This window comes from Ananas comosus, linkage group 9 (genome assembly GCF_001540865.1).
Source record: "Ananas comosus cultivar F153 linkage group 9, ASM154086v1, whole genome shotgun sequence".
In the NCBI taxonomy this organism is placed as follows: domain Eukaryota; kingdom Viridiplantae; phylum Streptophyta; class Magnoliopsida; order Poales; family Bromeliaceae; genus Ananas; species Ananas comosus.
The window spans coordinates 5,925,068-5,937,968 of NC_033629.1; the positions used below are offsets into that span (position 1 = coordinate 5,925,068).

Here is a 12,901-nt window from a genome sequence, read left to right on the forward strand (position 1 = left end):
AGCCTTTGTCCCTATTGCTAGCCCGGACCTACGCATTCTACGACTAAATATGCAAAGGGAAGAAACAAGAGAAAGAGACAGATACTCTCTCAAAAAGCTAAGTACTACACTACTTAGAAAAAGAGATTACATCATACAAACACTCTCTCTTGTGTGTTTTGGCCTTAGCCAAATCCCACTATTTATAGGCCTAATGATGCATTGAACCTAGCCACATAACTCACCCACTAGCCTACTCATAATGAGCCCTCATAATAGCCAAAAGCCCAAGAGTCACACCATAACTCATGGCAGTTTTGCAACCTTTGAGTTTCCCACAGCGGGTTGGGTTTGGGTCTCCTTGACAACCCGATTCAACCCGTTTTTGCTAGCAGAGTTGGGCCAGGGACCGGGCTGCCACAGAATTATTCTAAGTCTCTGATACCTAGCCATATATATATATATATATATATATATATATATATATATATATATATATACACTTCTGTCAACTATCACCTATTTGGATTTGACTACCTAACTTTTCAAAATTTTGATTTTTCTACTTGACCTTTTAATTTATTTGATTTGAGCCAATTAGTGACTCTTTAACTTCAAAATTTTAGTGCGCTATTTATTTTTACGGTTTTGTTTAGTATTTTTATGCAATTTATGTCGCTATAAATTCATTAAAGTAATTAGCTTAAATCTTGAAGTCAAAGCGCTGTTGATTGACTCAAATCAAACAAATTGAAAGGTTGGATAATAAAATCTAAATTTTGAAAGATTGGATAGCTGATTCAAAATGGTCTATAGTTCAAGTAAGTTTTATATGTTTTTACCATATATATATTTTCATGTAGTATGTACACATACTCCAACTAATAGTGGCAATAGGGACCCACTAACGGAGGTTGCATGGATCCCTTCTACCCCACCCCCCCTGCTGTGGAAGGCCCTATCCCCTCTCCTTGCCCCCCCACCTTGCCTCTCCACCCCACGCAGTCCAAACGCCTCCTTCCTATGCACCTCTTCCTCCTGTAACCTAACCGCCCATTAGGCGATTCCTAGGGGCGAGGTCGGGGCACACCGCCCTAACACGATTGCATTGAAGCTATACAGCCACTGAAGGATGAGGCCGCCACCGCTGCAGGAGGAGAGGGTCGGGAGGAAGTAGGTGGGAGTAATGGAGAAAACTTTCCCCCTGTTTTCCTTCCGTTAGTCATAGCCGCCAGACTTAATAGCTGCTACACTCACAGGAGAATGGCAGCTGCACTATATATATATATATCGTCATTTTGGGGATCGTGCATCCTATTTGACGATCAACACTGTTAAACACGACCTTGGCTAGTTGAGCTTATTAGGAATCAAATTTCGAGATTTTATGATATCATTTGCATGATGATCAAGTGGTGTTGACTGTTGAGTTCACCTTTGTTTGAGTTTAGGCTGACAACTGGTTGTAGAAATGCTAAAAGATCAGTAACTTATAGTAATTTATCACTGGTTCATTTGATCTGCAATTCCAGAACATTTAACAATCAGGAGATTGAGTTGATTTGCAAGATTCATTCTCCATTCTCTGTTGCTGTCACTGCTTGATTTGATCTGCTAAATCTGTAGTTTATTTGCTCTTTGACCTTGCTATCTTAAACCCTTTAGATTTTTCCTATGCATTTATAACTTGTTCAAGACTGCTTCACACAGATTAGTTAAGAGTGATATGATTCATTTATTCCCTCTTATTTGCTCATTTATAATTCAATGAAATGGATTTATATTCTTTTTGTATTTAATGAAATTTACTCATCTCACTTGTACTTTTCATCACTTCAAACAGATGTCTTACCATATTTGACTAGAAATCAAATTTACTCCTCTCATTTTATGACTAGAAACCAAATTTATGATTTCAGTTCACGTATCTTATACATTAATATTGTAACTCAGCAATTCCTTCCCTTAAGCCTACCATGTGAAGTCCCTAGTGACCCCATCATAAGATTTTCCAAAATCAAATCTTGCTTTGTACATGATAATGATAACCATTAATACTAGTCTTACCATGTTTGACTTGAAATCATAAAGCATAAGCTGTTATCAATCTGCTGTCTGGTTATTTTGTTGGTTATTCGACACTGTACTATATCTTCACACTTCAGTATATCCTGTTCTATGGATTTACGCATTAGAAGTCATGTGTATTTGAAGAAAATTGGTTTTGGCTATGTCTTATTTGAAGAATATTGTTTTTGGAGACATTCTTGGAAATCACCCTTTTTCCTTTAAGATTGAAAATTTTGTAGTTATTGGTTGATCTATATTTGCACTAGATTCATATCCGTGCAATGCATTGATGCGTACATAAAAACATTTATTTCCTATTTTATTTTTTGTTTCTATCTTATTTTTGTATATCTATGTAATATTATTCCACTTTTTCTTATTTTTATTTCAAGTTAAGATAGATCGGTTATATTCTTCTTACTCCTAACCAAAATCTACTCTTATCTTATAGATTTAAAGTTGGGTTGATTGAAAAGTTCTATTTTATGTTATAAATTTAAAGATGGTCTGATTAAAAATTTGAGTAATTTAAGGGGTGTTTTTAAAGGTAATGACATGGCGTCACGAAAATACACTATATTGATATATTGATAATTTGATATTGATACTTAAGTATAAATAATTTTATTATTAATTGTTGATATACATTTGTATAATGTGGCAAATGGTATAAAGAAAGTTCTGTATAGGTTTTCCTCTGTATAACAGAAACAATTGCTTTCTAGTTTCTACATATGAAGATACAGTAATGACAATATTTGTTAGATGCTTTTTAGAACAAATGTGTATAACAGAAACAATTGCTTTCTAGTTTCTACATATGAAGATACAGTAATGACAATCTTTTTTGGATGTTTTTTAGAACAAATGTGGAAGAAATTAAAGTGTGGGATAATTTTGACAAGAATAACTTGTTATATATTATATATTGGCAAATTGTAGAAAGTATGATATTTCTTTTGCCGCCTAAGAAGCATTATGTCCTAAATTCCTCAAAGTAATCGGTGTTGTGTTATTGAGCCTTGAGTTAGTGCCATGCTCCTCTCCCCATGTCCATTTAATACAAGGATAAAAGTGCCCATTGGCACGGGCCGTATCCACCGTGCTGTATCTTGCCAGCAAGATATCGGCACGACACAACTCCCGTGCTGATGGCACAACTCAAGACCCTCTATTCTTGAAATTGATAAGTAATTTTCTTAACAAAGTTCAAAAGATTTGATAAAAATACATAATAAATAATTGGCATATGTTATTGCTAAAGAAAATAAATATTTGATGCTGTTACGTGTCGGCACACATATATTTTTTGTGACCGGCACGCATCGGTAGGGGTGGAAACGAGCCGAGCTCGAGCGAGCTTATCTTGGCTCAAATTCGGCTTGAAATTAATTTCGAGCCTAAATTTAAGCTCAAGCTTGGATTGAAATTAATTCGGTACGAGCTCGAGCGAGCCAAATTTCGAGTCGAGCGAGCTCGAGCCCTAAACGAGCCGCTTGAAATTCTCAACATCATACGATCAATAGTTTAATTTGTGTAGAATATTATCTATAATTTGATACAAAAATACGTCTAATAGTTCAAAGTACAAAATAATTCTATGAAATATAGTATTATAATATGAAGAAAAATAATTTATGAGTTGAATACTTAATCTTTTCAGGCTCACATGTCTTCTCTTCCGCCTTCAATCTCCAAATTATTCATTTTTATTTATGCAGTCAAAAATAAATAAATTATATAGATAAATATTGGATTAAACTATCCAATTATATATAACTAAAATTAAAATTTTATATAAATAATAACTTTTTACTTTAAAAATATTCTGTATATTTTCTCAAACATACAATTAATAGCAAGGTAGGTAACGGTGGGCATATACTGTTATTTGGTAATTTGGAGGGCTTCCGGCTTGGCTACTTAGGGTGAGAGACAGAAAAAAAAGAAAGAGAGAAACATATTGAAATTTTAGAGCTCAGTGAAAGAAAGAAAAAAAAGGAAAAATGTATAAATTTAATGAAATTTTGCTCTTTTATTTGTCTATTGGGTTTGTTTTTATGGGCCAACAACATTGGCCCAATTTTAACTAAACTCAGGTTATTCACTCGGACTATATATAATTAAAAATATATTATATTTGTATATTTTTTAATATATATATATATATATATATAGAGAGAGAGAGAGAGAGAGAGTCCGGCTATGGTGCTTGTAAAAGTATCAAGCACTTGGTGCTTGTAAATTTTTTACCGTTAGATCTTTGCCTTTGATCATTTTTACCCGTTAGATTATACTATTCAACCAACCACCCACTCAACCCTAGGGTGCCCACATCATCCTAACCGCACATCCTTTAATCCAAGGGCCGAAAACTTACAAGTACGAATGACTTGGTACTTTTAAAAGCATAGGAGCTCAATTCTATATATATATATATATATATATATATGGAGTCTGACTAGTGACTACTATACTGTCGATTGTACCGAAGTCGCTTGTACTGATTGAAGTTTTTCTACCGTTTAGATTTGCCCTTTGATCATTTCCATCCGTTAGATATTAAACAAACCACCCACTCAATCTTAGAGGACCACTATCATCCTAACCGCGCATCTTTTCATCCAACGGCCAAAAACTCAATAGTACCAAGGACTTGATACTATTGATAGTATAGCAGCATAATTCTCTCTCTCTCTCTATATATATATACATATATATAAATATATATATGAGGATTTGATGTTTTTGAATTTTTGACCCTTTGATTAAAAATTGTATGGTTGGGATGATTGCGGTCCCCCTTACGATTAAATAATACCCCTAGGATTGAGTGGTCCCTGCAAGGTAATAATAGTATTAATCCAAAGATAAGAAATGATTAAAGGGTTGATCTAAGAATCAAAAAATCGAAAGCACCAGATCCTCTATACTTTTGATAACATAGTAGCTCTACTATATATATATATATATATATTCGAGCTTTTCGAGCTTTTCAAGCCTAATTCGAACGAGCCGAGTAATAGTCAAGCTTGGCTTGAAATGAACTTCGACCCTTTTTTTTTGTTCAAACTTGGCTCATTTAATTTCGAGTCGAGCTCGAATGAGCCAAATATCGAGTCGAACGCGAGCCGGCTCGCTCATTTGCCAGCCCTACGCATCGGCACGGCCTGGCACGCACTGTACCGTACAGTGCCGCCAAGTTTCCGGCACGACCCGGTGCCATGGCACTTAAATCCTTGATTTAATATATTTCTAATAATTTTAAAGTTGAAGGAACGTACTGATATATCTGGGAGAAAAAAGGATTCTTTCCATCTTTAAATGCTAGTTAAGATGCATTTCCACTGAACTTTGTTAATTACCTGCTATAAACTTGTATAGGTTCTTTCGATTCTAATCATGACTAGTTATTCATCATTAACTTTGTTGATGGAATATATTGACAAACTATTTGAATTCCTTTGGCAGTATATTGATGAAACGGAAGAAATAGCCATGAATGGTTTGTTGCAGAACAGACATATATTGGACATGATTGCGAAAGAACTCCTAGAAAAATCTAGGTTAACCGGATTGGTATGTGATACAAAACTTGCTTTTGTTGCTCTTTAGATCTATTATGGTATTTTCTTTGTTATCACACTGATGGAGGGTGCTTCGCTAGACTTTTTAAAGCATCATTAAGCTAGATCTTACCTTAGTTTTTTCATTGGTGTGTGTTAGCTCTCAACGAACCATTTTATGTTGGCTGTAACTCTTTCAACTTCCACTTATATTGGCTTACCAAGCAACCATAATCTGTAGTCTCTAATGGTACGCTAGAGAATGAAAAAAACTGCAAGATAGGAACATACTGCTGAGCTCAATTTCCTGCTAAGCTCAATTTCCTATGTGATGCATTCAAGAAAAGGATATTACTGCTTTATCTTATTATATGGATAATCAAATCAAGGATTAAAGTGCCCATCGGCACGGGCCGTATCCATCGTGCCGTATTATGTCAGCAAGATGTCGGTAAGATACAGCCCCCGTACCGATAGCACAACTCAAAACCCTCTATTTTTGAAATTAGTAAGTAATTTTCTTAACAAAGTTCAAAAGATTTGATAAAAATACATAATAAATAATTGGCATAATCTATTGCTAAAAAAATAAATATTTCATGCCATTACGTGTCGGCACACATATATTTTTTGTGATTGATAGTTTGACACGCATCGGCACGGCGTAGCACGCGCCGTGCTGGCAAGTTTCCAGCACAACTCCGTGCCATGGTACTGAAATCCTTGAATCAAATGTACATGTCAATAAATCATGCTAATTGTTTGTAAAATCCTTTATGCCAAACTAGCGGAAAACATATGGATTTTTTTAACCTAATCCGAAAGACTGTCCTAAGCATGCACAGACCCGCCACATGGACAAACTTTCTCCTATCCAAACGAACAGAGTTTCGTTTGTACATGCATGGCGTAGAACCTAGAGTACAACAATCGACCATACTATCAACTACAATAACAATAAACGACAACAACAACAACAACAAGAATGTAAATTAAAAACAAATTCTATAAACCAAAAGAATCTACAGGAAACTACTAAGGAGTACAAATCCACCTCTACTATCAAGAATGATAAATTAAATAACAAAATGAGCCTAAATGTAAGAGTATAACTAGAACACAAAGTTACTGCACGACTGCACGTGGACACGTCTATCTAACCGTGCTCTCACGCGCCCTCGCAAACCTCATATCCAGTGTTACCTGTGGAATCATATCCAGTGTTACCTGTGGAAAACAGGTGGTGAGAAACATGTACACATGTTTTCCAGCGGATACTGCAAGTAGTCAAAGGCAAGCTGTACTTACTGGTTAACAATGAGGATGATATAGTGAATATAACAAGTATAATTTGGTATAGGTGATACAACCGCAAAAGTAAAGCAGAAAAAGAGCGTACTGTTAAATACTTGAAATAAATGTCACTATTGTAATACAGATAAACAACTACGTGTATGCATCAACCAGACGAACAGTCCAAACTCCAAACCCAATGCGAATACCGTCATGTTGGTCTAAAGACCTCAGGCAATGCCACACCCGTGCTCAGTTATCGGGCATACCACCCCATGCAATTATTCCTAGTGGTAGAAGGGGCGATCGTGCTCTGGCCATATCGATATGACATATGCCACCTCAATATGATTGGTTGGGGGCAGCACACCCAATTCATTGGAATCTTTTTAGTTATTAGCCAAAATTGAAAACTTCTTGAACATTAGTTTGATGAAGCTCCTTGAGATGACTTCATGCTAGAGAGCAGCATTACTTCTGTAGTGGTATGCATGACAAATTTATCCTACAAATGCATTTGCTCTGCTGCAAATATTTGGTGTGTATTCGTGATCCGTCATTAGCTCTCTCATTTTTTTTTCCTTTTCAGGAAGTAGAAGATAGGATGAAGCAGATGTTCCCTGTCATGTATGAAGATCTGGCTGAACCATTCCAGATAAACATGGACTTGGTATTCGTCTGAACTTCCCCTAAATTTTCCAATAGCTAGCTTTGTTGTACGTGAAATTCTTGATGCTAATAATATTTATGGTTATCTGCAGGTTACTTAATTTGCTGAGTTTATGTTTCAGTTTTAACTCGTTTCTTCCTATATTCCTATCACTCAAAATAGTATAATTGCATTTTAGACGAACTTCATATGCAACCATCAACTGCACAGGGACTTTGCGCTCTCTCCTCTCCAAATTTAGCTGCTTGAGCAAGCACAGCACAATAATCAGATGACTCTAAATAGTAAAGATAAAATTGCATGACAGTGAGAGGCAAACATCCTCGTCTTTATAGATTAAAAGAAATACAAACATGCAGTGGAAGAATATTGAAGCAACTATATAGAAGAGTAAGGCCTAGACGCCTACTTTGGAGATTCACTGGTAATATGCAATTTGATGCTTTATAGTACTCGGAAAAAAAAATATCGAAACAGTTTTAGAGCTTTACTCCAATGCTTTGAAACGGTAGTGGACAGAAGCACTAACATAATACTTCTCTGCTGGCAGTTCTGCCACCATTTCAAAGCATCGAAGGACGGAAGCTCTAAAGCTCTTTTGGACTCTTTGGATTCTCAAACGCATCGAAGGGGGTTATGTGTGTAAACACTAATTCTTGAATTAGGTCTACCGTGCTATGTGACAGAAGTAAAATACGGAAGAGTAAGTTATACAGCAGTGCAAAATAAACATGTAAGGCATGCAAAAGAAAATATTAGACGCGGAAAACTTTAACAGCCTATTTGGAAGCATGATTGGTTAAGTATATTGTCCAGCAAATATTTGCTTTTGCTCCAGGGGAATATGAGAGTTGGTTGCCTTGGGGCATGAGAAGATGTCTATATGTAGATTAGAAGGATTTTGAGTGTCGTGGCATGGAGTCATGCCGGAAACTTGCCGGTATGGTGCGTGGCGGGTTGTGTTGATGCGTACTAGTCACAAAAAATGTATGTGTGCCGACACGTATTGGCATAAAATATTTATTTTCTTTAGCAACAAAATATGCCAATTATTTATTATGTACTTTTATCAAATCTTTTGAACTTTATTGAGAAAATTACGTATTAATTTAAAAAATATAGAGGGTTTTGAGTTGTGTCATTGGTACCGGGGCTGTATTGCAAGGATTTAAGTGCCGTGGCACGGGGTCGTGCCGGAAACTTGCCGGCACGGTACGACACGGTGCGTGCCGAGTTGTGCCGATGTGTGCTGGTCAAAAAAATTCTTTTGTGCCGACACATAATAGCATGAAATATTTATTTTTTTTAGCAACAAAATATTTTAACTATTTATTATGTTTTTTTATTACATCTTTAGAACTTTATTGAGGAAATTACTTACTAATTTGAAGAATAGAGGGTTTTGAGCTGTGCCATCGGCACGAGGTCTGTATCGTGCAAGTACCTTGTTGGCACGATACAACACGATGGATACGGCCAATGCCGACGGGCACTTAAAACCTTACTGTATCGTGCCGATTTCTTGCTGGCACGATACGGCACGGTGGATACGACCCGTGCCGATGGGCACTTAAATCCTCGATTAGAAGGATAATCAATCCCATCCTTTGTAAAGTACGATAAATCACCTCATTTGCAAATTCTACCGACCAACAAAATTGAATTATTTTTCCAATAGCTAAAAGCCAAATTTGTATGCTATAATCCCGAAGGTATCGTTTTGTTCAGGTATAGGCAAGAATTGCCTATTTCATGGATAGGTATAAGTTCAGGTATAAACAAGAACTAGATCAATTTTGCGTTTGGATGAAAATTGGGTTGTTCTCTGGAATATGAAAAATAACGTTTGGATAGATAAGATAGAATAAGAAGGATAGTGGGTAGTTATAAATAAAAAATAATGATATTACCTCTCTCATTATATTTGAATTTGAATTTTTAAATTTTATATTTATATTTTTAAATTTAAAATTTTAACTTTTAAATTTGAAAATTTGAAATTAAAATTTTAAAATTTAAAATCTCAATTTTTAAATTCAAAATTTTAAATTTTAAATTTCAAACTTTAAGTTTAAGATCAAATTTAAATTTGAAAAATATAAAATATCAAATTTAAATTTCAAATATTTAAAATATCAAATTCTAAATTTAAAATTAGAATTTAGAATTTAAAATTTAAACTTTGTTTTGAGATTACAATTATAAATTATAAATTAAAATTATAAATTTTTAAAATAAGAATAAGGGTGGGAACAATTATAAAAATAATTTATTATAATAAATTTATAAATTTGATAAAAGATAAATTTAATATAATTTATAAATTTTTAAATTCTGCTTAAACTTAATTTAATCAAAATGTTTTTATATATTTAAATATAAATAATATGTATTAATATAGTACAATTAATAATTTTATAATAAAAATAATATATTATAATATGTAACGTATTATATTTATATAATTTAGTTTTAATTCAATTATAATTTTAATAAAGTTTGAAGCACTATTCCACCAAAATGGTGGAATAGTAAATCCCAAGCTATTCCGGGACAACCGGGAATGGCAAGGTTTGACCGGGATAAAATATCCCGGTCAAAAATCATCCCGTTTGGCGGAATAGTGGGGATAACTTTCGTTATCCCCGCTTATACCCCGAACCAAACAGGGCCAAAGGGAACTCACATGTAGGCCAAGTTATCCATAAGGGTGTAGGCCAAGTTATCCATAAGGTCGTCCTTAAAGGGCCTTTTTTAGATGTCCGAACATGTTATACAGTGATAACTATTGCTCTGGGGATTCTCTTCTGTAATTGCAACATATCACTTTGCTTCTGCGCCATGCGAGATCTTGCCTGTTATGATTTTCTAGGGCAATGCATTCTTCCCACTAGGAAATCAATATTATTTTCCAGGATAATGCATTCCTCCGACAAGGAAGTCAATCTTATTCCAAGAAAATGACTTGGATACAGCATACACAATGCTGTTGTAGAATCTTATCATACTGCTGCCTTGCCTTTGAATACAGAAAAGAGATGTGCAGAACAAGATTTAGTGCTTCCAAATGGGCCCTACGTAGGAAAAGAGTATACTTTTCCATAAATGCTGAATGTAAATAACAGTGCAGGTGTCCTAGCCGTCAGTCGCTTACAATATTATTTAACCCCTCACGGTTGATCACTTGCTGCACAAAATCATCTGGTCTCTATCACAAGTCATGATAAGGATCTACCACATGATGATCCCCTTGTCATCTATAACTGATTGTACAAAATGAATGTGAGCTTGTAACTCTCGGCTAGTAACATGGCATCTAAAGAGCATACGCTATTAGTAATAGCTTGATAATTGTAGAAGACATGATTGCAAATGAATCTGCATTACCAATTAACCTTTATTTTCTTTTGTTTATGCATACTACTCGTCTCCACTTAATTAAGCCTAAACATGTTACGTGGGGTACTTCTAGACTACTGTCAATCCTTTTTTATGACAGTAAAAGCTCATTGTACTATTTTATCCATTAGTTGGCATAGTTAAGCTCTAATAGCTGGTGTGGTCTTTTTGACTGTTTGATCCAACACTTCAAACTGACATATGCTGCCATTTTTGGAAACTCCTTTATAGGAGTTTTTGATGATTGTTGGGCCGTGTCAAGTCTTATTTTATTCTTGTATGTGCTTGCACTCTTCCAGTGCTTTTAGGTGTTGTTTTGATTGGTGCCACAGTTCACTGATTATTTTCTCCCGGAGATGTGATTTACTGTTAAACTGTTTCTGTTCGTTAGGCTCATCTCTATATGCTTGTTTCAGATCATTAAACTTGATTATCTTGAAACTATAGTAGTAACGTTGTCTGCTGTTAAGTTGTCTCTTTGGCAACTAAGAAAGATATAATTTGAGTTCACAGAAGTATCTTTATTTTACTTTCCTTTTGCCTGATACTTTATTTCTCTAAATTTATTTTAGCCACTTTTATAGCTTGTAGACATGTCCCATAATATTTTATGGCCAGAATAATAACTACTGATTCATTTTCACAAATAATGTCTGCTCAGTGAGGATGTAATTGAAGGCAAAAGTTTCTCATTTATCTAATCCGAATTTTAGAGTCTTATATTTTCGTTGTCACTTGTTTTTATCTTTTCAAATATTTGTGATATCACCATTTTGTGGTTTTCTGGCTTGAACATTTTTCTTTCTAATTTTCCAGGATCGACCGTTGCCTGTAAATGATCGCGTGCGCTACCAACCATTGGATGTTTATCCAGCACCTCTTCACCAATGTTAAAGTTTATCTGCTGGTTCCCACAGATGATGGCACTTGGATGCAACTCTCCGTTCTTCTGATGGTTTCTTATCTTCTTGATGTTCTACAAGGAAATCAGCTAATGACAAAGGCAATTTACCAACAATTTTGTTCGCCTAATTCTGCAGGATTCGAAGTTGCCTCAGATTCAGCTCCTAGCATCACTTAAATTATGACCGAGTTTTGGACTAACAAACAAAAGCTTCTGCCAGCTCACGAAATCATTGTTTCAGGGGGCCTTCTAAGCTTGGTTGAAGTTTCTGAAGTAGCCTAGCGGCGGGAGCTAGAGAAAGACTCTGAAAGAATTGAAAAATGAAGGGGGAAAACCAGTCATTTCCAATTTCCCAGCGTTGTTTCTTTTGGATGTATTTGTCGCAGTTACATTGGGTGCTAGCTTCTTACAATTGTTTGTTTTCTTCCTCCTTGTGCTATATATAAAAAATCGACAACACAGCTAGTCTGACAAAAACATATTGTTCGCGAACCTCTCTGTGTTTTGTTGTAGACAGTTTTGTCTTGCTCAATTAGCGAAACAAACATTCAGGGCTTAACCTCTAAAAAAAATGACGGGATATTCCTATTCAAACTCCATTATAAGGTCATTTGGGTCATGGTGTATTTTGGGGTTGAATTGCAGGAGCGAAGCTTTTGTTGTGTGCTATATTTCCGTCTGTAGGGGGTGCTACTCTTTCCCTCGATATACTTTGTCAGAAACTGCTGATACATGACTAAGGTGGCGTTTGGCCACACTATGCGGCCGACGGGCGAGCTGCAGTCATCATGCCTTTGTGCAGTCGCGCTCTGCCGATGCGCGGCACGCCTGTACGGCCAAGCACCCCTTTAGTTATACTACCTTATTGTGCATGTAAGAAATACACCTGTGATTCTAGTAACAATATTCTTTGCTTCTCCTCTACCAGGAAATACAAGTTTAAGTGCTGGTCTTGCTAGTCCATGTTAATTTCGTCGATCTACTCTCGTAACAACGAGGCTAAAGCACTATTTTTATACT

General features: G+C 35.5%; 1 protein-coding gene across 3 annotated transcripts in view; it reads left to right on the forward strand.

Annotated features, from left to right (window-relative positions):
* LOC109715483 (ATP-dependent zinc metalloprotease FTSH 12, chloroplastic-like) overlaps positions 1–12,480 on the forward strand; it is a 52,860-nt gene extending 40,380 nt beyond the window's left edge. Inside the window, exons 15-18 of one of the 3 annotated variants that reach the window (XR_002217611.1) lie at positions 5,521–5,628; positions 7,498–7,578; positions 11,794–11,932; positions 12,018–12,480. Coding sequence is in view for 2 of the 3 variants with exons in the window: in XM_020240509.1 (XP_020096098.1) it covers positions 5,521–5,628; positions 7,498–7,578; positions 11,794–11,871 (267 nt within the window). In the remaining variant the exon portion in view is untranslated. Of the gene's footprint in view, positions 1–5,520; positions 5,629–7,497; positions 7,579–11,793 lie in introns of all 3 variants that reach the window. The other 2 variants (XM_020240509.1, XM_020240510.1) reach the window with 2 other exon arrangements.